The sequence below is a fragment of the Cebidichthys violaceus genome, unplaced genomic scaffold (assembly GCF_023349555.1).
Source record: "Cebidichthys violaceus isolate CVI_PGR_0920_01 unplaced genomic scaffold, fCebVio1.0.p SCAF_8, whole genome shotgun sequence".
Classification (NCBI taxonomy): Eukaryota; Metazoa; Chordata; class Actinopteri; order Perciformes; family Stichaeidae; genus Cebidichthys; species Cebidichthys violaceus.
The window spans coordinates 12,526,510-12,551,437 of NW_027176964.1; the positions used below are offsets into that span (position 1 = coordinate 12,526,510).

The 24,928-nt window shown below is 40.0% G+C and overlaps 1 protein-coding gene across 2 annotated transcripts in view; it reads right to left on the reverse strand.

Annotated features, from left to right (window-relative positions):
* The window catches only part of LOC137866208 (netrin-G1-like), a 57,896-nt gene extending 33,288 nt beyond the window's left edge, over window positions 1–24,608 (reverse strand). For both annotated transcript variants that reach the window (XM_068701959.1, XM_068701958.1), the window contains exons 1-2: window positions 24,107–24,608; window positions 19,215–19,860 (exon numbers count right to left, since the gene is read on the reverse strand). In XM_068701959.1, coding sequence (XP_068558060.1) covers window positions 19,215–19,460 — 246 coding nt within the window. In that variant the 5' untranslated portion in view covers window positions 19,461–19,860; window positions 24,107–24,608. The remainder of the gene's footprint in view (window positions 1–19,214; window positions 19,861–24,106) is intronic.
* Window positions 24,609–24,928: the final 320 nt, after the last annotated feature.

The window sequence follows — 24,928 nt, forward strand, 5'->3', positions numbered from 1 at the left end:
TTATATTGTAATTTTTATTTAATATGTTGATTATGTAATTTGAATATTGAGAGATTTTAAGATTTATGTAATGTTTGAAATATTGTAAATCTGTTTTTATGAAAGCAGCTTGCTGATGTGCATAGATTCATACATTTTATTATAATTACTCATGCTAGTAGCATATCACACAATAACTACACTTATCTAACTGTATGATAATATATGTATGGCATATGATTCTCATGCCATGCTACTATATGTAGTTATTATTTTATCTCATATAAATCATATAAAATATGTTGCGTATTAAATGTGCAACAATAGAAAATAACCGTGATGTCATGCTGATGTCGTGAGCTACACGGTTATGACAGTCTATGTTACAAACTGGGATCATATGATCTATCTTTCACTGTATAACGTGTCACAGTCAACATTTTTTGTTTCCACGCCACACAAGATGTTTTTACGCTACATATTCTACTTATCATTATAATAATTTGTATTCTGATCTAGGTTTTTAAGATTAAAGGATCTCCATTAGGTCATGTCATATCAGTCAAGTAGTCTCCGTTAGTCTACACCTATTGACATTGCATACAGTGTTGCAAGGGCTTCTAATGGCCTGTTTCTTCTTGGTATTGCTGACATCTCTATTGCTACCATGGCTGCTGCGTGATGTAGCCCAGCTGGTTTCTATCTGTGCTACATTATCTGTCCGGGGGCAGAGGCTTAGTGCAGGAGGCCTGAGCAGCAAGTGTGTAGCTGGTCACATCTAATGATGTCCTGATCTCTGCAGCCTATAAGGTCAATCCAATATCAGGGTGTCACACAAGAACAAGGAACAAGAGAGAGGGAGAGACAGAGACTTGAGCTGGGAATGCGCATCCAAATGTCATTCACCGGAATATAAAGCATGCAGGACATTCCGGTCTTCAGGTTGTCACGAAGGCTCAGTGGATGTTTAGATGTAATTACACGGCTGTGCTATTGAGATATTGACACAAAAATGTCCTGAAAGTACAGCAATTTATGTTTTCTCTCCTAAATGGGATGCACAGAGAACACCTACACAGACAACCTCTAAGTTTGTGCATAATACACATCATATAGAAATCCATGCAAACGCTAAACACACAAACATGCATGCACACACACACACACACACACACACACACACACACACACACACACACACACACACACACACACACACACACACACACACACACACGCGATGATGTGGTATGAAGCAGATGTTTAAATGAGTGACATATGGCCTGTGAGAATGACAAAGCTCAACCTCTCGTTGATGTGCCTTTTGACACAAGATGTGGCTCGGCAGATAAATTATCCGGCCAGCGACCGCTCCAGTTGAAGGATGTGTGCAGACAATCCAACCAATCAGTTTAGTTGACAGATTTCTGGACTTGAAGCTCAGATCACAGATTGAACTCGCCACAGTGTTCCACTGAAGCCATCTCTTTTAAGGCAAGCTTCTTATTTCACCAATGTGACATTTTAAAGTTTAATTTGCGCTCACTGCTTTGTTTCTCTGTAAATCACTTTTATTTGACTTTATTTGACTGATGCACCACTTTTCAGGAAAAAGAAGAAGAAATATTGTGCTATTAGTAACTAAAAGGAGGCTCACAGCATATAAAGAGTTCATTCAGTACATAAATTGATGAGCAGTTCAGTCAGAAGCCACAACACTGGAAGGGTATAATAATGACAATTATATAGCGCAGTTTGTCAGCAATTATAACTGTGGGTCAATCAGATAATGACTCATTCAATTTTGATAAGTTCTTTATTCGCCAGAGTTTCCACCATCCTTCTCGCCTACATAAAATTGCTGCATAACTGCACTCCTGCATTAATACTCATTGATACTCTGAATTCATTCACACATGCTACTTTGTAGAAGGATGAGGTGTTTGTTTGAGATTAAAATTAATGGCGGTGCAGTTTGCTGGCTTTTCTGCCTTCCAGGAAGTTGATCAGTTGATGAGCCTGTTTTGGTTTGGTTCAAGCTATAGAGACTCACCACCTGGACATGGATCTCTCTCTTCCTTGGCTGTTTAGTTTAGTTTGCTCCACACATGCCGGTATTACTTATTACTGACTCTCCCTGTTTGTTTTGTTTAGTTATTGTCATTCTTTAAATAAATGTGGTTATTTATTACTTTTCACTCGTCTGGTCTTCCATTAATGTTACAGCCGATGAGCCAGGATGTAACGGCGCCACACCAGTTGATGGAAACGTATCTACTTCGCATTTCTTTTTTTTGTGACGTTTCAAAATTTTGCTCAAAATTCACTTGACAATTGAATGAACACACGGCTACTGTGAAACATACAGTAATATATCATTAATGAGTGACCTGTGTGCATTTTACTAGTATGTGCCGAGTATCTTCCTGGCTACAGAGCCTCTGTGGCTGCGAGAGAAGTCATTCCCACTGGACCCAAGGTGTTGCTGGATTAATCAGTCCATCATCCTGCTCGGCCTTACACCTCCTAACCTGCCGCATGACACCTGCAGAACTGTCGCTGGCCCAAACCCCCTCTATCACACCTCCGGATGCCCATCCTCATTCATGGGGTGCACCAGAGGAGAATTTGACAAATGACAGCTTGGTGATATCACTCGTCAGTGATTCAGTGTTCTGGGAGTTGTTCCAGGACAACAGAAATTACGTTTATTTGAGTTGAAGCACCCCAAGCCCATTTTAAGACCACAATAAAAGCTCAACCTTTGAACAGTGCAAAAAAAGCATGCTCTCTATGCCCTGCACTCACACCTAGCTGAGGATGATACGTTTGTGGTGATGCACAGAAGCCAGCCCAAAAAGGATGATATCAAGGTAGATCTCGTTTGGCTTTTTAGAAGAGGGAATGCTCGAGTGTACAGCAAACACAGGGACTGGGTGTTGATCCTTTCAGGGCTTGGTATAAGCCCTGACGGAAGAGACAGCTGAGATGAGCCATGGTGAGATATTGGGAGAGTCAGAGCTTTGGCAGAAACTCAATAGAGCTTTAATGACCTGCAGTCAGAGCCAGCAGTGGCTCACAACAGAGCCAGGCTTTCCATTCTTCTGACCTTCAGAGAAATGAAGGGCAGGAGGATTGCTCATCTGACCTGTGAGTGCACCATCATATCACATCTGAGGTTCAAGGGTTATGAACGCCTGAGACCTGACAACAGATTGTGGCAAATCAATATCATGCATGTACAGGCTAAAAGCACTATTGTGCACTTTTCTACCATTCCAGGCAACCATTGGCTTACATTAATTTCTGTATAGTATATAAAGCAATTAGCCCAAAGTTGCTTGAGTAATGTAATCAAGCTGGCTGTTCTCATACACTATTAATAGCAATGAAAAGTAAAGCACTATAATTTATATATAACCTACGTAATACATTTTTATGTATCCATGTAATCATGAGCCAGGACAGGTTATGCGGTATAAAGAGTAGTATAAAGAGCGACACAAATCACAGGACTTTTACCCAAGAGGCCTCTGTTAGTGTCCTGTGTGGAACCAGAAGTCAACGTTTACTTATTTGTCACGTAACTTCTGAACTTAAGTAACGCCACTTCCATAGGCTTGCACAGGAACACTGATCACTCGTGTTGCTGGACATTGATAGGAAAGCGCATGAAAAATAACACAATCACTTTTCGTAAGGCATCATATGAACCGTCGTTTGTGGATACGTTGAATCCAGTGAATGCCCTCCTGGGGGTCTTGGGTAGTTTTGAATTATGGCAAGCAGGAATAAGAAATAAGAGAATTAAACACATAATTGTGTTTCTTATCTTGTTAGATGTTGGATACATTAAACTTTTCAGGCCTCTGAAAACTGAAACAATCAGAGGAGGAAAACACAATTGTTAAACTACTCATGAACGGCCGTAAAGTCGTTTCACAGACATGTTGGTGCTAAAGAAGTCAGTATATCCTGACTTTTACTCTCTAGGAAGGGTCAAACTTTGAGCGTGATGCTATATCACCATACCGCTTAGCATACCGCTAAGTTTGGGATTTTTAGGTAAAACATGCAAAGACACAGCAGTATGTTCCTCAAAGTGTCTTGAGTGAGCCAGCCAACAAAATAACAACATAATGCATCTGGTGGTTCAGTAATCGGCACATCAGAGGGTCCAGATGTGATAGCTGTAACTGCTATCGGCGCCGATGTCTGATCAAAAATGAATAAATACAAACTTCTCCCTGCGCTCGTGTTTTGATTTGCCACATGCCAAGCCCTCCGCCTTTTGGAGCGTAGCCCTCGCCAAAGCAGTCCCTTTTAAGGACTGCAGTACAGCCAGTCTGGGCTTTTGAAGTGCACTGCTTGGCAAATCAACCGCGCCGCGATCCAGCCTCGATTGGGATTCACAGGACGTCGGTAGTTGAGGGAAAACGCACTCCACATTAATTAACACCTGGCCTCATTATCTGTCCCACTGGGGTAAATTTAACACCGCCTTATTATCATGGGGTAGGGTGGTGGACTTTCATGTGTGTGTGTGTGTGTGTGTGTGCGTTTGTCTACATGTGTGAAAATCCATACGGAGACCTGAATCAAAGCCATGTCTATATGTGTATTTGTTGTTTCTTTGTATTTGTGTTTATCTGCATCTGCATCTGCGCATACCTGCATATTTTCCTCTGTATTAGTGTGTGTGTGGGTGCATGTCTCTGCACATGTGAGCTTGGTCATATGTGGGATTAGATTCCCTCTGATGTCAGGATTCAATAAAACGCTTTAACATTGCTATAATGAGAGGATGTTTAGTTCATCACGCCCTCTCTTTGCGGCGCTCTGTATTCAAAAGCAGCCTCTGGATGAAACGCTGCCTGCTTGTGTGGTAAGAAAATTATATATCTCTCTCTTGTCAAGATACTTTAGAGAGCATACTTAACACGGGCAGATATGTGTGTTGAATAAACACATCAGACGAATTGTACAAGCATCTTTTTTGATCCTGTAGAGATATGGCATGGCACTAACAATGCCAGGGTTGTCTCATTGGCTTTAGCTGTGCTAGAAATATATGTTTTTTTTTAATCTTTTGATGAAGATGACCTCACCCATTTGACAAGATTCATATGTAAGATGTAAGATTTGGGTGGAGCCAAAAATGTGTTGATTTATTTGTAAGATAAGATATTAAATGAATTTCCCTTAACCAGGTTTATGTGTCTGTGCAGTGTGTATTAACCTTGGTGATTTTCCCTTTTTCTCACTTCATTGTGGTCATTGGCAATCTTGGCTGAAGAGGTAGTCGCTCTTTATGCGTTAGACCAGTCACTGTTGGTTAGTAAAGGGTGGGGAGCATAGAAGAGTTTCTCACTTTGAAATGTTTCTTATGTTCTTGTTAGGAACACGTTTCAGTGGGAATCACATCACTGGTTTACCTAACACTTTTACAGTGGTCTGGTCCAATTAGGGTGGAGCCAGGAGGGGTAGATAAAGGCGCTTCGGCCCTAGGCTCGTTCGAGAGGTGTCAGGCCTGTGCAGAATCCATCACTGGCGATCGTTGCATAATGCATGACAGTTGGATATGTGTCTGGCTTGATCCCGACTTGCTCTGTCGTCATGCACACGTAGGCAACGTGATCGAGGCGGCCGCAGTTGTTAGAGCCGGGGGCATTGCAGTTGTTCTCCACAGACTGCAAGACCCAGGGCATGATGGGTAACGCCTGGCTGTCCCCTGATCAAGTTTTGACAACCAACAACACATTTTGGAGAAAAATAATTCAATTTTTCTATAATATTATAATTATTATAATATTCAATGTTAATTATAGACTATTAGTCTCATTTTGTGCAATGGTTTATCTGTTTACAGACACATCTTGTGTGGTTGATATTAATAATAAAAGTAATTTACATACTTAGAGATACAAAATGCTTTACAAGAAGGATAGAATACAATGCCAGAAACACATGTATTTCCATATATTTACAAACAAATATGAATAAATCACAACAAGGTTTGCACCCTACAGGTATCCCAACAGGATGCAAATATGTATGTGACTTCCTGTATATTTTTTTGAAGGTTGTTGGAAACTGTTTACTTTGTCAGCTTTTTGACAACGCCCCCTGCTGCTGCCGTCTGATGTCCACTTTCCAGGCGAGGTGCAGCTCATCTGGAATGAGCCTACTGACTGTGGGAAATTGGTTGTTGGAAGCAGCTTGAGTTGAGTCTGAGCCATTTCAGTTATTTTTTCAGCTTCTTTGCTCCTTGTTAATGTTTCCCGGGAATTTTGTTCCTCTCCTCTATTTTTGTGCACGCAGACCGTGTTCTTTCAAGAAATACAGTGACTTAAACCAAATAAGAGTAGAAGTTCATACAGTGTAAAATGCCACAGACACTCAGGAAGTGCTCTGTCTTAGAGCTGCTATTTGAAAACATTGTCTTTGTAGAGTACAGCACACTTGAAATGCTTAAATTATAAAGATTTATGTCTTGTCTTTGTAATGTTTATGTACTGACACACAGATACTGGCTTTGAAAAGATGCAGCTTTTTATATCATAGATGACTGTAGGCTGAATTTTGAAAGCACATTCTGAATAAATTAAGATTTAAGATTTAGTTAAGATTTATCTGACTGCTCGTGTTAATTGATGAAAAAGTTGCCATGTGCAGTGATATAGAAAACTGAGCATGTCAATGTATTGCATTACATTGACATGCATTCGAATCGGAAGGCCATTCACACATAGTTTATTCCCCCATTTATATTAGCATGCCATGTGTTTGTCATATGCACAACAAATATGAGAACTAAACTTGTTACGATTAATCTTTTTATACAAAGGGTACTAAACCAGCCATACTTACACAATACTAGCCTAAAAACACATTGTATGTTCACATGTAAAGCTTATTCTATCACATATTTACATAAATACTTTACATAGTGTGTTTTTTTTCTCCATCATGGCCAATGTCATAATATGTGAAAGCCTTATTTTTTTGTTGATATACTATGCAGCCCAGCATTAATTACACAAACCCAAATTTCATAATTCTTCTTTTTCACTCCTATTAGGCCATACAGAAAATGAAAGTGTACTCCATTTGTTACGCCTGAATGCCTTTTTTTTAATAACACTGATAAACTATTCTGAAATCATTGCATTATTGATTTTGACTTTCATATAAGCAGCTTTAAAACACATCAGCGTGCCGCTGAGGGATTCTAAGTGCTCTCTCAGTGAGAAGAGAATCAGAGGACACACATTTACAATGAGATTCAGGGGTCATCGCAGAGAAATTGATAGAAACTGGGATGAAATTGAGAGAGCGAAAGAAAGAGCAAGAGACGGCGAGAGTGAAATTGCGGCATTGTTCATCAGTGTGTTAGCTCATAGTGTGTCAACGCGTCCTCCATCTTTTCAATCTGCATAGTTATTAGAGGCTTTTATTAATTTGAAATGCCAAAGTGAGGAATAAAGCATTGCTGAAATGTCACCCTTTCACTGAGCATGATAAAATCCCACCAGTCACTTTTGGAAACGGGCATTCTTCCCGTCTGCACTTTCATCCCTGCCTCTCTCCCTCTCCCTAACTACAGCACAGTCTCTTTAGGTCTTTCTCAGAGATCGATACGGCTTGACAACATGATGACTGGGTTTGCTAAGGGGAGGTGGGTTGTCTGTAATCTTGCCATTATTTCTCTCTTGCCCCTTTGACTCAGCTCATGATTTCTCAAATTAAAAAAATGTAAATGAATACAAAAACACAAAAATCTGCCACGCTTGACTTTTTCGTAAAAACACAGCTGGCGTTTTGACTTCTAGGGGAATTCTAGAGGGAACACAGTGCAAAGTTGATGTGCAGCACATATTACAGTAACACCTTCAAGGCATAGTTCAACAGTTTGGGAAATGCGCTTATTTGCTTTCTTTCCAAGATTAAGATGAGATCAATCTCATCTTAATGCGTGTTAGGAGCTGCATCTGGGATGTATTTATCCTAGCTTAGCATAAAGACTGGAAACAGGGGGAAGAATATAACTTGGCTGTTTAAAAAGACATCTATCCATTGAGTATTTCTTTCATTAATTTTTCTGAAAAAATGTGGTTTTCCCTCCATATTCTGAGATAAATTAGCCTCTGCAGCACTTGCTATCTGAAAGTGTAAGCTTTGTGATTTCAAGAAATTTCATACATACATACATGTCTAAACTAGCTGCTGCTTGTTGAGTTATGACGTTTGATCTGGTGTTTGTTCAATGGTCTTCAGCCATTGAAAACAGAAGAGCTGAATATAAATATTACACATCTAAAAAAACTACCATCCTAGATTTATTAAGTGAACCACACAACAGACTATTGAGTAAAATAATGTTCCAAGACTGGATTTGTTTTTGTTTCCCTTCAATTTATCAATATTCAGTGAAACAAGACAAGACGTGAGACAATAAAACAAGACCGAACTTAGTATAGCACTTATTGGGTGACATGACAGGATTAACACGACAGAGCAAAACATGCATTAGGTACAGTGTAAAAGAGAAAAAGCAAAAGTTTGATCGTTTTGTGGGAAAGTGCCATGCAGTCTATTGTGTGATTCTCTTGTGTGTGTGTGTGTGTGTGTGTGTGTGTGTGTGTGTGCATGTAAGTATAGAGGGGCAATCGGGTGAAGTGGTTAATAATACTAATAATATTTCTACTAATAGTTTTAATAATAGTATTAAGAATACTGATAATAATAGTAACAATAATAACAACAATAATGATAATGATGACAATTATAATAAAGTTACAAAAATAATGAGAAAGAAAGGGAGAATGAATAATTGGCTGTGTTTTCCTGGCCGGGTTGGTTAGTGATAACCCAGTTCCATATAGGTACATACACACACATTTCCTGTTCATTACAATATTTTTTTGGTTATTAATTTATTTTTTTGTAGACCGGGTTTCTAGTTTTTTGCGTCAATGTAATGTCAATGTGACTTTTAAAGAGGTGATTGTACTTCTGGAACAAGCAACTTCTGCTTTCACTTTGGCACTCTACTGCCGGAGACACTGCACAGAAGCACTCGACAAAGGCCAATTATTCCAATACAAATCACTAGTTGTCAATTTTGCATTTCTATTCATGTATTGGTTAAAATCTGCAACTCTGCTTCAACTTATTTTCATGTCTTGGCTCCAGCTCTTGAAAAGAAAGAGAATTAGCATATCACAAAAATGTTGAACTTTGCCTTTACATGTAAATATGAGAGGAAAACTATGTTTAAAATAGTGATTATCTGTGTCATGGAATATGTTTTGCAAAACAGTCACATGCCATCCTTATTATAGACTATGAAAATCGAGTTTTCAGAGCCTTAAATTTCACTACGCAACACTTGGCCACTGCAAGAGACACTACAGATTTGTGTTACCCTACTGTATCCTCGTCAATATCGTATTCTAGCTCATGTTTTACCTTCAGGAAGAGGTTCTGCTGTGTTTCATGTTAAATAGGTGAATGTATCCTTTTTAAAAAGGCTGTCGTTTTAACACCGCTGCTTTGCCACCAACACAGACTTTGAGGTTAAAGCTTTCAAAGTGTTCCTCTCCCATGAGAGAACTGCTTGATGGCTTGACACTTCTCAGTCTGGCCAAAATTATAGACCGTGTCTTGCGTGAGGGGAAGTCCTTCACATGCACATGCACTTCCCTGCTAAGAAAAGGAAAGAAAAAAAAAACCTTTGACAGATGGGTGAACCAAGTTGAGTTGTTGTTTTTTTAGGCAGCAACAGAGAGCCAGCCTGCCAAATAGCTTTGGAGTAATTCAATTACTGTATCTTTTACAAGAATCCCATTCAGCTTGTCGGGCATAAAGAGATGCTGAATGGGTGTACAAGCATTGAAGGCTAGGAGGACGCAAAGTATTCATTTCAATGGTGAAGGAATTCCCTTTTATTTTAAAAATGACAGTGTGGACAGTCTTGTTACTCACTTATTTCTATATTGAAAAGGTAGCAGAGCTGAGATGGACTCGGCAAAACAGGAGGGACAGGAAGCTCTCTGAGCTGGGGAGTCCATCTCAAACCAGCCGAGGCCCACGGGTCACCACATCAACGTAATCACTAGGAAAGCACTTCACCCAAAGCTCTCAAGGAACTACTGTCTCGCTGGTATTGAGACACGCTGAAATAACAAATAGTTTCTCCTGTACTGAAGTGTAAGAGAAACATGCTGATTCGCTAATGAAACATTTATGCTTGTATTACAGTATACCTTTGCCAGGCAAGCGGCAAAAATGCGTTGGCATGTGAGTCTACAGCAAATGAGTTAAATGTGGTTGGACTACTGGATGAAAGGAAGCCGAGTCATAGCGTGAAGTAAGAGAATATCCTTTGAATCATTCCCAAATACCATCTTATCTCCTGCAATTTGGGTCCCCGAGGACAAAATGCTAATGAAATTCGACTTTGTCATCCTGTTTAAAAATTCAAACCTAAAGGGAAAAAATAAGATTTAATGTCTTGAGTAAAGTTTGTTGATCTAGAATTCAAAAAGAGATGAAAAATAGGGATGCAGTCAATTCACTTTCAGTCGGCTTATTTTCACATAAAACTACATTTGGCAAACTTTGTGTGTACAAATAAACTGTCGAAATCACATACGAACAGTGTCCCAATTTTCTGTTATGAAATGTTTTATCTAAATGTTAATTGGAAATCCTTATTTCAGGTAAATTTGTCAAGACCAACTTTTTTTTTTTCTTCCACAGGAAGTAAACTAATTGAAACTATCTAAAATACCAACTGACTCCTAAATAGTGAGTGCTCTAAAGAGAAGGTTGGTCTCTCAAATTATACTATAGCGCCTTACTTTGGAGTGAGCAATCACAGACCGTGTGGTTTGGTGAAATGAGCATACAATGTTTGGTTTTCAATCAGGTAGAGCAACCCTATGTTTTACAATATTACAATATTCAATTCAATATACAATATTAACAAGATGCCCTGTGTTTTTTTTAAATCTGCAGCCTCTGGTCAATAGCTACATTGAACTCAATGCTTTTGGTAAAACATGTGTCCAACAGATGATTATCAAACTTCTGCCTGCAATGCAGATGTGATTTTTTTTTTACCACCTGATGTTACTGATTATGTTGTTTGTCTCTACTTTTCCCAACTTGAAAAAACATTTTTTTCTCTGACACACTAAAACATGCAGCCCTAAATAACCTAAATAAATTGAATGCACAACAAATGTACAAATCCCGTTCATGACCTTGTTATCAATGTTGTTTCTAGACAGTTTAAACAATAATCCCACTCATATGTAAATATAAATATAAATTGATATGCAATGTAATTGCTCTGCTTGTTTTCCTTTTAAATCTAAAAAACATATAAAATTAAAAAAAAAAAAACTTTCTTCTGATGTTAGGGGAAAGTTTTTTATTTTTTTATTTTATATGTTTATATGTTTTTATTTTATATGTTTATATGCTCTGAAACACTGCCAGGGAAAAATGAATTGATGTTGTTTTTAACCATGTCATAATGAAAAAACGTGTTCAGTTATCTTTGCCTCGCTTGAACCAAATGTGCCTCGACCCCAGCTGTGTTCAATGGAAACATATGTAACAAGTTTTACTGCATGATATCAAACACAGTGGGACAACATAACATCAAAGTCCATAAAGGTTTGACAGTCTGCCACGCAGCTGGGTTTAATCATACGACAGTGAAGGTCGCAAATACCATAATCTGTTTCACAGAATGATAACTGTTCATAAAACATATTCTCATTATGGATATTTGAGAATTTGAATAGTTAAGATAATGTGCTGTATATGTATGTATATCAGACTCAATTTGTATTAGTAAAAGACAGTCTGATCAGTTCAGTTTACAGCAAGAAAAGGAAACCAGCTGTTATTATCATTTGTGCTGAGAAACCAATTATATTCCTACATACACCTGCAGAAAATATTCCAAACTGGCTTTTCAAGTATTTTGTCTGCTTAGACTTTTTTTTAATAAAAATGAATGCATATAGGGACTCCATTTAAGACGGCAAACATGCATTCAATCGTGAAGCTATTGAGAAAGTTCTCTGTCTCGTCAAAGCACAAAGCCCATCACTTTCTTTTGTATCTCCATGCACAATTCATCTGTGTTTGTATTTAGAACCCTCTAAGAATTAACATGTCACAGATCCCAGGGAAGAATGCCGACATATCTCTGTCTGTCAGGTGCTCGCCTCATATGGAGCATCCAACCGCCACATGTTCAAACAAGGCATGGATATTATGCATCATCAGCTGACAGAAAACAAGGGACAGGGAAATTAAAAAGCAAGGAGACAAAAGAGGTGGCAGGCGAGTGAAAGAATAAATGATGACTCCCCCCCCCCCTCTCTCCTGGAGTCAGGGGACATGTTGCATGTCATCTCGGTGTCTTGGTACGCAGTGGTGCGGTGATGATGTGCTGGGCAGGGCCAGTTCAGAACACAGTCAAGGGCACAGGGTTGACAGGAAGCTAAACGCTCCAACTGTTTCCTGTCCCCAAACAAATAAAAGAAGGAAGGGTGTCAGGATCAAAGAGGCAGTTTCTGGTGTGACCTCTGAACTGCTCGGTCATTTAAACAACTCGAGATGCTCAGACTTGTTTGTCACAGACATGTCAGAAATCACTTTCTATCATATCTAATAACTATCTGCCCTTTCATTTGAGTCTCAGAATTCTGTGTGAAATGTATGTGCTGTAAAATGCCCTTTAAAAAGTCCTCAACAGAATGGGAAGAGTAGTGTGCACTACGCTTTCTGCTAATGTAACATAAATTGTAGGTTCACTTTACCTGTCGGTGATGACACAAAATGATGACAATTCATACTGTCTATGATATAGGCAGCAGTGAATGAGTGAAAAGGGACTGATTTGGGGTTTATCTATTGGCTCAAAAACAGATATGTTGGCTAGTTGGACACTTTTAGTATAATCAGAGAACTCAAACCTGTATCCTAAAAGTTCATGTGACCAGTTCGCAATAGTAAATATATTTTATAGGATATTCACCGTCACTCACAATGCATTTTAAAGTTTTGTTGCCATTTCTGCTTTCTTAAATAGATAGCTTGGAGGCAGGGGAGAGAGAGGGGATGACGTGCACCTAAGGCCCTGGACCGCTACGATAAGAACTCAGCTTGTATACTGTCACTGTCAACTTTTTACTAAAAATTAATAAGCATTAAGGTTATGTTTTGGCAACTTGCAGACAGTTGCCTATTATACGCATCCAGCAGACACAGCGCGACGGTAACACATATTTGCAGTTGTGTTACTGACTATCCAATGAATTTCGGTCCAATCTTCAATCTCCTTTTTGCTCCGCTAACTCCTGAGGGAACCAAAACATTCAAGTTTTAGTAAAGTAAACCTAAACAATGAGCTGAAAGATGCTTAAAGGCTTCAGAGAGCTGAGAGAAACCTCAAAGTGGGTTAATCACAACAAATGACCACTTTCTATAGGCTGTACCAAGTGTCATTTTGTACACTGAGTACACTGAATAGTATAATACTAATAATATTAGTGTAGGCTAATGTATATCTGCAACTGTGCTGAAATACCAGGTTTAAACTAAATCAATAGGCATGAACATACCACTTTCACATTACCAGTAGTCATTTTTTTCCATCGTTGATATAAAGATTATTAGGGCAGCTTTTAAGGTAAGGGTGCGATTTTGGTCTTGGTTAATGTTAAAAAAGTCAATAATGATTAGTGTTTAACCTAAACCCTAACCTTTGCCTAACCTTACCCTTGTCTTATTGTTAATAATCAATAATAATTGATAATTCAATATGACAATTTATCGTTTTTCGAAGGAATCCTATCATGACACACAATTAAGTTGTCTAAATTGATGATCAATTGATGATGAAATCTATTAGTTAAATGGGAAAATACTCTTCTTTTGTCAAGTGTTTACACAGGGGTGTACAAGACCATGTGGTTAATTCATATAAACTATCCATTGAATTACCAGCCAACATGCTATGTTATGTCTTTATCACGATATGAGAGACTTGTATTGTGATAGAGGATCTTTGCCAAACTGCCCAGTCCTGACGTGGCACATAGGATACAAACTTTTGTCTCTGGCTATACTTCCTGAAACTTGCCAGTGAACTTATGATATTGCTTATTTTAACTAAATGGCAGTAAATTTAACATTCTTTGGTTTAGGTGTTTACTGTTTTTTTTTTCTTTACACAGTTGTCGCCTGTTTACCTACTCAATTATTCCTGGCAGCAATTACGTTTCCTCCAAAATGTAAATGGCAAAGTAATTTAGTAGTATATAAACATATTTTTTATGAGATAAGAGTTGAGGCACCAGCCATTCTGACTCACTATTTCTGTCAATGACCTCACACTGGATGAAGCAACGGTTACTTTCCTTTCTCTTGTCTGTAATCAATTCATTTTAAATCTATTACGTCAATTCTTGTGGGCATGTAAGACACAGATTAAAAGTTCACAATGACCCGTCATTGCCAGCAAAGATAAGTCTGCTGCATTGACTGTCAATAACGTGGCAGTCTCCGAGCGGCTTAGTGGGAGCTCTCGTCTCGTCTTCCTTCCTAAGCCTCAGAGGGGGGCTGTGTGGTGAACTGGCAGCCGTAACTCCTTTCATCCATTCTGAGAGAACTGAATAAAGTTCAGAGGAATTACAAGAATCTACCCGGTTAGACTCAGAGTTGCTGGAATAAGCACCATTACTGAATCAGTCTCACAAATGTTTATACAATTGCCAACGCAACGCGGGTGAATCAGCAGGGCTGTAGATACTGTGGAGCGTGTGGGCCGATGACACCTAACTCAAAAGTCACATTCATTCATTTAGATCTACTGCCAGATCCCTGTAGATGTTGTTGGAGAACAGAGTTTCTCTCAAATGTGGATTATCCCTGCCACATTTCAAACCACTGGGTGAAAGGTTCTCTCATGAGCAGGGTACTAATCCAAACACTACTCCACCATGGCAGTCTCAGTTAGAAATGCTTGTCAGGGTGGTCTGCTTAACAAAACAGAATGTATTTACACAGCAGATTCAGATTGTGAAAATTTCAAGATGTTGGGGCAGCCATCTGCCAAACGCTTATTTACATTTTGTGGAATAAATACGCCCGTGCCCATTACTTGGCAACCGCGAAGGATTTGGTTTTACTCTGAATTGTATGAAAATGAAACCTTCTCTCTCAAAGAAGACGACGTAATGGCCTGCTACTTTTGTGAATTGCCATTAAATCCACCAAAGCCAACCTGATTTGGATTTAAGAGAGGGAGAAGTGCTGACGTTAAATATGCTCTTGTGTCTGTTAACCATATAAAAAATGATTATGGGAGGTTTCAGATGCAGACGACGTTCAGCAGGCGTTCTTTGCATTAACAGCTATTAGGGTGCATGTGGTGCGATAGTGTATTAATGGTCTCGCCTACAACCATTCAAATGGGTCTAATTGGATCATTTGTATTAATCCATGAAAATGCTGAATATGAAAAAAAACTTTTTCTCCATTAGTTACAACAGAATGCATGACTTTGGAATATTATACAATTCTGGAAAAATAATGGCAATTAATCCAGCCTTCCTCTTAAATTACATCATATGTTTTTCAATGTTTTAGCTTGCACACTGCCTCTTAGTTGAAACAGCCCGTAAAACGTTGTTGAGTGATAGTGAGTGACAATGCCACAGTGCACCACAGGAGAACAGCCTTAATACCAACACATTTTGAAGAACCCCTGAAGGCCTGCAGCTAAAAATAAAAACAGGGCTAACTCCCCGATGCGGAACACCTGTCCTAGACACTGTTTATTCTGGACTCCCTTTATCATTATGTCCTAAACATTCTGGAGAAAACAGCCCTGGTATTAGAACTAAAACCAAAAGGGTATATTCACCATTTCATCCAAAATATGAACAACCTCAAACCTTAATGTATAAATCCACTCTTGAATGATTAATGTCAAAACTATATTCATCAGAGCTTATTTTTGACAAAAAACAAAACAAAAAAAACATCCTTGAGCGACAAAGATGGGAATCATAAGTACAAGACAGAGAGAAGGGATGGGCAATGAGCCATTCGGGATTCTTTGACCATTCGCTATGAGGGAAACCAACTCCTGGGGAAAGTGATTAGACTAGGCTCACTGCAGGCAACTTGGTGATTGACTAAAAGAGCTCATTTGCATGCTGCTCTCATCTCCAACAAACTCTCAGGAAGCACCGGTGGATAAGGTCACCAGTGTCAGTCTGCCTTTGTGCCAGCCGAGAATGTAAACGGATCAAACGCACAACAGCCGTTTAAGCGAGTGCTGGAGGAGCCGGTGTTTTTGATCATCTGGACAATGATGACCTCAAATTTATGTCAGAGGTGATACTGGCATTCTGACATCCAGATATAGAGACATCAGAACGGTCACGTAACCATAACCTTTTAGTCGAGTCAAGGCAAAGCTTGAATGTACACGTTGGAGCGTTTGGGGATGAGAAATGTTATATTCTATTCATGAGGTCTTTGTCTCAAACACAAATAGTACAATTGGAATTTGACTTTTTTTGTTGACTGTTAAGCTTCCCATCATAATTTTATTTACTATGAAATTCTAACTTTTCAGGCAGTAACATGACATTTTTTTGGGGGGGATTAATAAAATCATATTTTATTATTTGATGTAGCTTGGCAGTTCAGGGAGGTGAGAGAAAAAAAATGAAGTTCAGTCTAATTGAAAATAAGACTAACAATAGTCATAAAGTGAATCTTTGAGGCCGAATTAAGGCACAGTGTTACGGTGAGCTAAATTTGAATTGTTTCCGGATTTCAAGCTATTCATAGTCAAACGTTGTGTAATAGTGATACTCATTACCCAGAGAGGTTGGAAGGAGATCTTTAAAACGTTTCGTTTCTATGTAAAATCCTGTGAGGCTAACATTAGCAGAGTATATTTGCACATCATTAAGAAGCATTCACACTTCTATGCTACACTAGCTACTGAAGGTATCCTGAATGTATACACATGCTACTTTTGCTTTTTAATGATTGTGAACAGTGAATAAAGACCTAGGAACATTGTTGTTCCTTAATTTCCTTAATTTCGATAATGTTTATGGAGAGAGTGCAGTTATTGACAGTGTGGGATCCAGGGTTGCTGTTGACAGAGTAGCAGCAGGGGGGCGGGGCTTAGCTAAGGGCACAGTGTTTCTGTGAGCTAAATGTTAATGCCAGTGTCATAACATGCTGACAATTGCAATGCTAACATTTAACAGTTTATGTGTTTAGGTGGAAACAAAAGACGCTGAATAGTCCTACAGCACCTTACTGGGTGTAACATTATTCTAGTGCTGGAATAATGAGGATAAGCACCAGTGTCGAGAAGAACAGACACATTATTTGGTAGCCTTCTGCTCCTGCAGCTTTGCTCTCTTTCAACATTAAAGTAGACTCAACTTTCATGTTTTGTTACCATTATCTAATGATTTAACTAATGTCCAGCAAAACTACTTGGTTATTTAAATGCAGTCAGCCACTAACCACACAGGGCAATGGGTAAGCAAGCATTACTCAATGAAAAGTCACCAGTGAGTGACTAGTCTCCTTAAGCTACTGACCTACAATACTGGTGAGTAATCAGGTTTAAACATTTACTCAAAGTAGTTTTATTTATAAATGTAATAATTGAATTGTGTAACAGTAACGATACAATATATCCTGACAAAGAAATATAAAAAGATATATAGTCAGTATGAAGTGACAAATTATGAAAATAATCTAGGCAATGTGTATGCAGTATACTGAATATGACATTATAACTAAAAAAACTAAAATGGACAAAGTTGTGACAAAGCATCTTTAACCACCAACAGTTTATGCAGTCAAATTAAGTACCAGTCTTACCAATGTGACTCCCCCTGTCTCTATTCTGCTCTTCATATTCCCTGTGTTATGTTAATGTTGCGCATTTAGGATAATCTACTGGGCTGATAGAGATTTTGCTGTTCGTTTTGATATAAAGCTTCACAGAACGTCACACGCGACTGGCGGCCGGCTCCTTTTTCATCCTACAGTGGCATTAAATGTCCCAATGCCATCTGGAGCTGCGAGGATAAAAACTCTCCTTTTTAAGATGCCCGTTTTAATTGGTAAATATTTACTCCAGGAGCTCTCTGCGGGCACGCACACAGCTTTTAATGAAGCACTTTAAAGCCTATGGGCTCCTGCTTTTACTTTGAGTGTGATTCTAAACAAATGCAACCTGGGGTTGAACTGTTGATAATGGTTGATAAGGGCCAATTGAACCACAACGCTGAACAGTGAGGTAAGCATGTAGTGCATAATAACTGCATCAGTACAATTACCTTGATCATCCCCCCGTGTGTGTGTGTGTGTGTGTGTGTGTGTGTGTGTGTGTGTGTGTGTGTGTGTGTGTGTGTGTGTGTGTGTGTGTGTGTGTGTGTGTGTGTGTGTGTGTGTGTGTGTGTGTGTGTAGTTGGACTGTGTACGTGCTCTCAAATGGACAATGTGGTTGGCAAAATCCAATATCACAATATTGTTATTATGGTATGCTGCATATTTACACATTTATTTAAAGAGCAGGAGAAAGGAACAACACTTAAATTCTGCAATTGTTTGCGGTGTTTTGCGAGAGACTACAATATCTATCAAGGGAGCGCAAAGAGATTGCAAAAGAAGGTTGATCTCCCATCTCTAAAATTGTCCTGTCTGTGGCTCCATAGAATTTACAAGATATGTATATATACACACAAGACATTTGTGACATTGTGTTGAGATGAACCTCAGTACTATCCGAAATATGACACTTCACATTTATTTCAGCTAGACCAGACAGATGAGCTCAGAAATGTGATGTTATCGTTATTCATTCTTTGTGACCTGTTGCGTATTTGTGCTGTACACGTATGTCATCATGTATGCGTGTGCATGTATCTTTACACTCGCTTCTCCAAGACTTGTGTACATATATGTTGACTTGTGACCGTGCAGCTGCATGTTAGCACTTGTGTCCTAATGCACAAGACCCGGTGTGCAAATGAATCTCTGCTGCAGTGGCAGCCCGTTGCCTTGTATGCACTCCTCTCTATCCCTGACCCAGTATGCTGTGTGATCCTGCCTACAGCCTCATTTGTCTCCATCACGGGACAGGCGAGGTTACGACTCACCAAAGCGCAGTACGTTTCAGGCGGATCTCCACACGTGATATTTGGGGGGTCGAGGGCCACTCGCAGGTACTTTGTCATGTCGGTGGCTTCTGGCTGACAGGCCATGTAGTCCCACGCCAGGCCCTCCTCTGTATAGATCTGGGACTTGCACACGTCATAGTGTCCCCAGGCCGCCGGGTAATGTTGCATGGCATGTGACACGCTGGTGCACACAGCTTGCAGAGTGAACAATACAGGCCAAAGCATCGCTGGTCTCGTTCTGTATGGTTTCTGTGGAACTTCTTATTTTTGTCTTGACAGCTGCTGCTTCGTCACAAAAAGGACAATATCTCTGAGAATTTTCTAATTTAACTTTGAGAGGTGCAACAGCGCATTTGGGAACTGTGGCAGCATGTTGCTACTTTTCTGTGAGCGGCTTCAGGCAACGATTAGCCACCATTCAGTTGTTTTGTAATTGATTGCTGCCACTTCTGCCCGGCCGATGAGGTGTGTCAACAAGGGAGCTTCTTCACAAGTGTTGGGCGTTGGTGAAAGGGTCAACCAACGGTCAGATGTGATGTGCAGAGAGGAGTGACACTCCTCATAAGTCAGTGGCTGACAGATGTCTTAGCTTGATCTCCTGCCAATTGTTTTTTTTTGCAGCATCCTAAAAGACAGGAGAAAAATACAGTTTGGTGAATTAAACAGACCAGAAAAAAACATTTGAAACACTGTTATTATTACTGTAATATTAACAGACGTTGTACATGGTTTAAAGGCACTGAGGTGGATAAGCAGTGCGTCTCACTACCTACTACTACTCCCCCCCCCCCCCACATACATAATGTATACACAAACACAAAGCATTCCATTGTTTATATGTATCCCTCAATAATAACCTTGCCAAAATCACTGTATACAATCCAAATTGAGCTTGTTCTGCAAAGCTTAATCTCCATTTGATTTTCATACAAAAAGGCTTATTTCCATGCGTCAGGTCAGAGCATTTAAGTTATTGCCTTTTCCCAATTCTCTTGCTCCTTTTATAGCCGAATGTGGAGTTGCGGTTGTACCAATGCCTTCAGAGGCATTTGGGAAATATTAAAGTAAAATTGGGAGACAGAAATGGTCTATTTGAGGGATTGTGTGTTTCTCTGAGCTATCACAAGCCATCAGTCAGATGGCCTTACTCATCAGGTAATGGAGCCTGGCAGCAGTCAGTGGAGACCCACACGATCTACATGTCTCGGGTATAACGTGTGCGATAGTGGAGAAAATAAAATTGAGCAGCTGTATTCAGCTGCCTGCAATAGAGTAATGCCACTGGAAATAGGAGTTAAGTTACTGTTGACTGTCAATGTTCTTTTGTGAAAAGAAGTCTATGTAAAAAATGAAATGAAAAATTGACTTCCATTTTAATTGAACCTCTTCCCACTGAGGGCACAATTTCAACGAGCATGTTAGAGTTATCCTCTTTAAATGCCCATTACAGGTTTGCAATGTCACATCACATTTGTAACGCAAAGTCAGACTACAAAAAATGCCTGGCACAACCAGCTGGTACATGCAGTGGAGCCAGTAACTTTCCAGTGAACAGCTTTACTCTCTGCCCTGCAGGCTAGAGTTGTAACCGACAGTCACTGCTGAAACAAATTGTTTTAGGTAATATGTGATTTTGAAGCATGTGGAGAGTCTTTTTTTTTTGTTCAGAGGAAAGTGCTACTTTTGCATTTGTCTCACGAGATTATCAAGTCAAATCAAATTAATTAACAAAAGGAGATAAAGTTTATCGTGTGAAAGGAGACAGATTTAGATCAGATTTGGGAAATAGAAATTCCTCCTAATGAGTTGCTAGGGCTCACACATGCAGGCTGGTTTCTGTGCTCCCTGCTGGCATATGGATGCATTAGAATTCAATATTTTAACTAGGCCATCTAGTCTTGGACTGAACATTTTGACCCCATCGAAGGCAATTACTGCTTCCCTTCTCCTAACCTAATGTCCATTTTACAAAATGACTACAGGCTTGAATACATTCCAACTGTAATGACAGATGTTCATGTGAGCCAGAAAAAGTGATCTGCACTGCCAATTGAGGCTCGACACACTCTTCAAAGTGAGCCATGTCAGGAGGTATGGGTGGCAGGCTTCATTTGACAGACCTCAGGTGGGACTGAGAGGAAGAAACTGGTAGAAAAATAATCCATACACTTTAAATGTGCTCATGCCAATCAAAAAGACTCCTAAGAAATGGCCAATTACAAATTTGATAACACAGCTGGCGGTCTGAGTGATGAATAAGCCATTTTTCTTTTCATGGAGATGTCTAGCCTAAATGTAGCCTATACATCTAAATGTGAGTTCTAGATCAGAGACGTGATGTGAGATGGACCCTTCCCAACTCCCATGGCCACACACATGCACTCACACACACCTAGACATACCCTCTTTCATAATACGGAGGTCGACTTTCATTATAAAGACAGTTCAATTAGCTGCCAGCTGCCGTGTTGTCGAGGTCGCTTATCTTATTTTTATTTAATAGGGAACATTCACAGCTAATAAGCGCCAGAAAATGGAGCTGACCACGGGAATATTGGATTTAATCCATAGACACATGGAGTAATGAAATCTATAGAAATGAAAGGGAGGTGACAGGATGCTCAATGAACCTCCGTTGACAGATACCATTCAACGTCAGAGCACCACTAAGGTGACAGGAAAGAGAAGATAGCGTATGATACAAAATCAGTACTGCGCACAATAGATTATTTCTGCATAGAATAAGTGTAACCATTCAGAATGCTGATTTATCGCCAGAAACCATAGGGGTCAAAACATCAAACAAACAACGCCAAATCCTTCGTCAAAATGACACAGTGAAAGTATAAATGCAATATACAGCCACATTAGAATATTCTACCCTTGCTTACCCCGCCCTAGCATCTATACCTCATACCCAGTGGTACTCAGAATGCAAGGAGAAGCACAGGGATGTCATAATTTCACTGAGAAAAATATGAAGTCAGATTCTATATTAAATGTCATCAATATTTGAGCATCTCTCCGTATGCAGGGAGAGAGAGAGAGCCTAGAGCTTAGAGTGACCACCTCACCCTCCCTCGCTCACCCTCCCTCTCTCTCTCTCTCTCTCTCTCTCTCTCTCTCTCTCTCTCTTTTCCTTCACTTGTTTTCAAAGCCTCTGAAACACCCCCTTGTGTCCGCTTGCATTCCATCCCCTGGGCAGCTCAAGCATGGCAGAGTGTTTTAAAAGTCAGCAGGCAGCCGTGCCCCGTGGCTTATATTGGTTACAAACTCCCAGCCGGTCTCTTAAAAACCATGGCGGATGTATTCCATTCATTTTATAGTAATCCTGCTAAAGTGTGGCTATGCTCTCTGTCTGAGTGTGGCTTTCTGATCGCCTCTTGGCTCCCATACAGGGGGGGGGGGAAGCTGTCCGTGGTGCTGAAATGCGGGACACAAAAACTGCTCCCATGCTCAACACTGGACGACCAGTGCCTTAAACATTGACCTCTGTGATTTGTAAATTACACTTTTATGGATTTTAGAATAAAAACAAACCAAAAACAACATCTGACAGCCTCAACAGTTGCTTCTTCTGTGGTTCATCCTGCAACAATTGCTATTTTGTTTCTGTATCGAGCACCTGGTCAGGATTTTGACACAATACCGCCTCATTGTGTTCATTGATTTCGCTGACTTCCAACCAGTAACTTCTGATCCACAGCCAGTTTGAGCAGACTGATGCTTTGTGGCTGGCTGATGAGTGTGCAACAATAAATGGGTTAATGCTTCCAACGCTCTCTGTGCCAAGAACCAACCCTTCAATATGAGTCCCAGCGAGATCGACTGGCAAGCAGAAACATGTCTGTACTTCCATGTATTTGTCATCTTATTGTCTTTCACTCCTTCATTCTCTCTCTCATTCGGTCTCTCAGTCCTCCCTTCTCTCTTCAAACCCTCTCCATTTCTTTGTCTCTCAACAGCACCCTCGCTGCACTGGATGCGTTCAAACATAAAACATTACAATTAACGTAGCAGGGCTGCACCTTTAGCCTCTGCAATTTGGACTCACTTTTTATTTACAAAAAGGAGTGACTGAGCTTTCATGCAAATATCTTTCTCCCTGAATAGATACGGTTGATGTGGAGACAATGTGAGGGTCCCCTCGGTGTGGAGCCCAACCAGAGAGCCAGCATGCCTGCACCACTGCCACACATGAAATCTGACGCCATGCATTATTCAAAGTTCTTCTCCTGAACCACTAACATGCAAAAACGCAGTTGCACATTGCGAACATTTTAGAATCCAGCACATGTAGCATCCATGCAATCACATAAACGGGACAGGGACCAAGGGAAAAGTCCAATCATTTTACATTTTGTCAGCTCATATACGCATTTTAAATGAATGCAAAGGAAGCAGCCATTTGTCACAACTAAGACACTTAACAGAAGCTGTGCTCAGTATGTTCTGGGTTAGATTTTGCGCAGAGGCGAGGCACACCTAGATCTGACTTTACTGACCTGCTGCTCAACAGGTTAAATTCACATTATTCCATTTATAATGGGGATACGTTTAGAATAACAGCTTTAGATGAGGTGTATATGATGAAAATCCAGATATACAAGCTCATAACAAAGAAAACCATCTCAATACAATCAAACTTTTATAAAGAGGAAAGTGGTGAAGCGCTGTGGAATGTGTTTATTTCATGTCATGAGCCGCTCATTCCGTATTCATTCAATCCACTTCAAACCTGATAACGGTTAACGTTCCGCCCATGAAACAGCCCACTGTAATTGCCCTGTAATTGCCCATTTAGTCGCGATTGTCATCATCATACACGTAACGGTATCCAACCTGAATGCTTAAAACACACCAATACTCACATTTAAATGCGCTCCAGGGACGAGCTGCTCATTCAACAAGTTATTTACAGCCAAGGGTTGATGCAGACAGATTTTAATGCGGCTTTGACAGATTCTTCTCTCTCTAAGTTCTTCTAATTGTACTAGATGGATCAATAAAAGAGATTGTATGCGCAGAAAGCGCGCATTCACATGGAGAGCACAACGTTTTCTCTTTCTTTCAACTTTTCTTTTAACTTTTACGTCCCACTATTGTAACCCTTCCTTCCAAATAAAGTCCGAGACTTGCTCACATTTAGACCGTTTCTTTCGCGCTCACAAACGCCGCCAAGTATCGACTGGTGTCCACACAGTCTGTTTGCCTTTACGCAGCGCGGCTCTTGGCGCAGCATTCGTCGGAATGGCGCACGAGGAATACTTCAAATAGCCGTTGAGGGGATTCGCATTCGGAAATTCATTAAAGTCCATCAACGCGCATCAAAACATCCCGTCGGAGAGCAGCTCTTGGAGTTGTTTGGGTAGATTTCCTAGCCCAGTCGACTTGTGGACGAGAGAGGAGGGGAGAGATAAGCAATCTTCCTCAAATGGAGCCACTATGTCCAGTTACACATACGACCGCTCCGCCGGGTCCTAAAGTGACTTGTTTGTAAATACCAACTTCAATAGCTGTTTCACGCGGTTGTTAAATATGAGCAACTGCGCAAAACGTTCAGCCTTCCCTGGAGTCATTTATTCTAACAGGAGATTCAGCCTCCGGATCTTTATTTCCATTGTGGCGGATATTGTGTTTCAAATGCAACTCGTTGCTAGAAATAAACAAAGCAAGTGATTTTATCTCGCTGT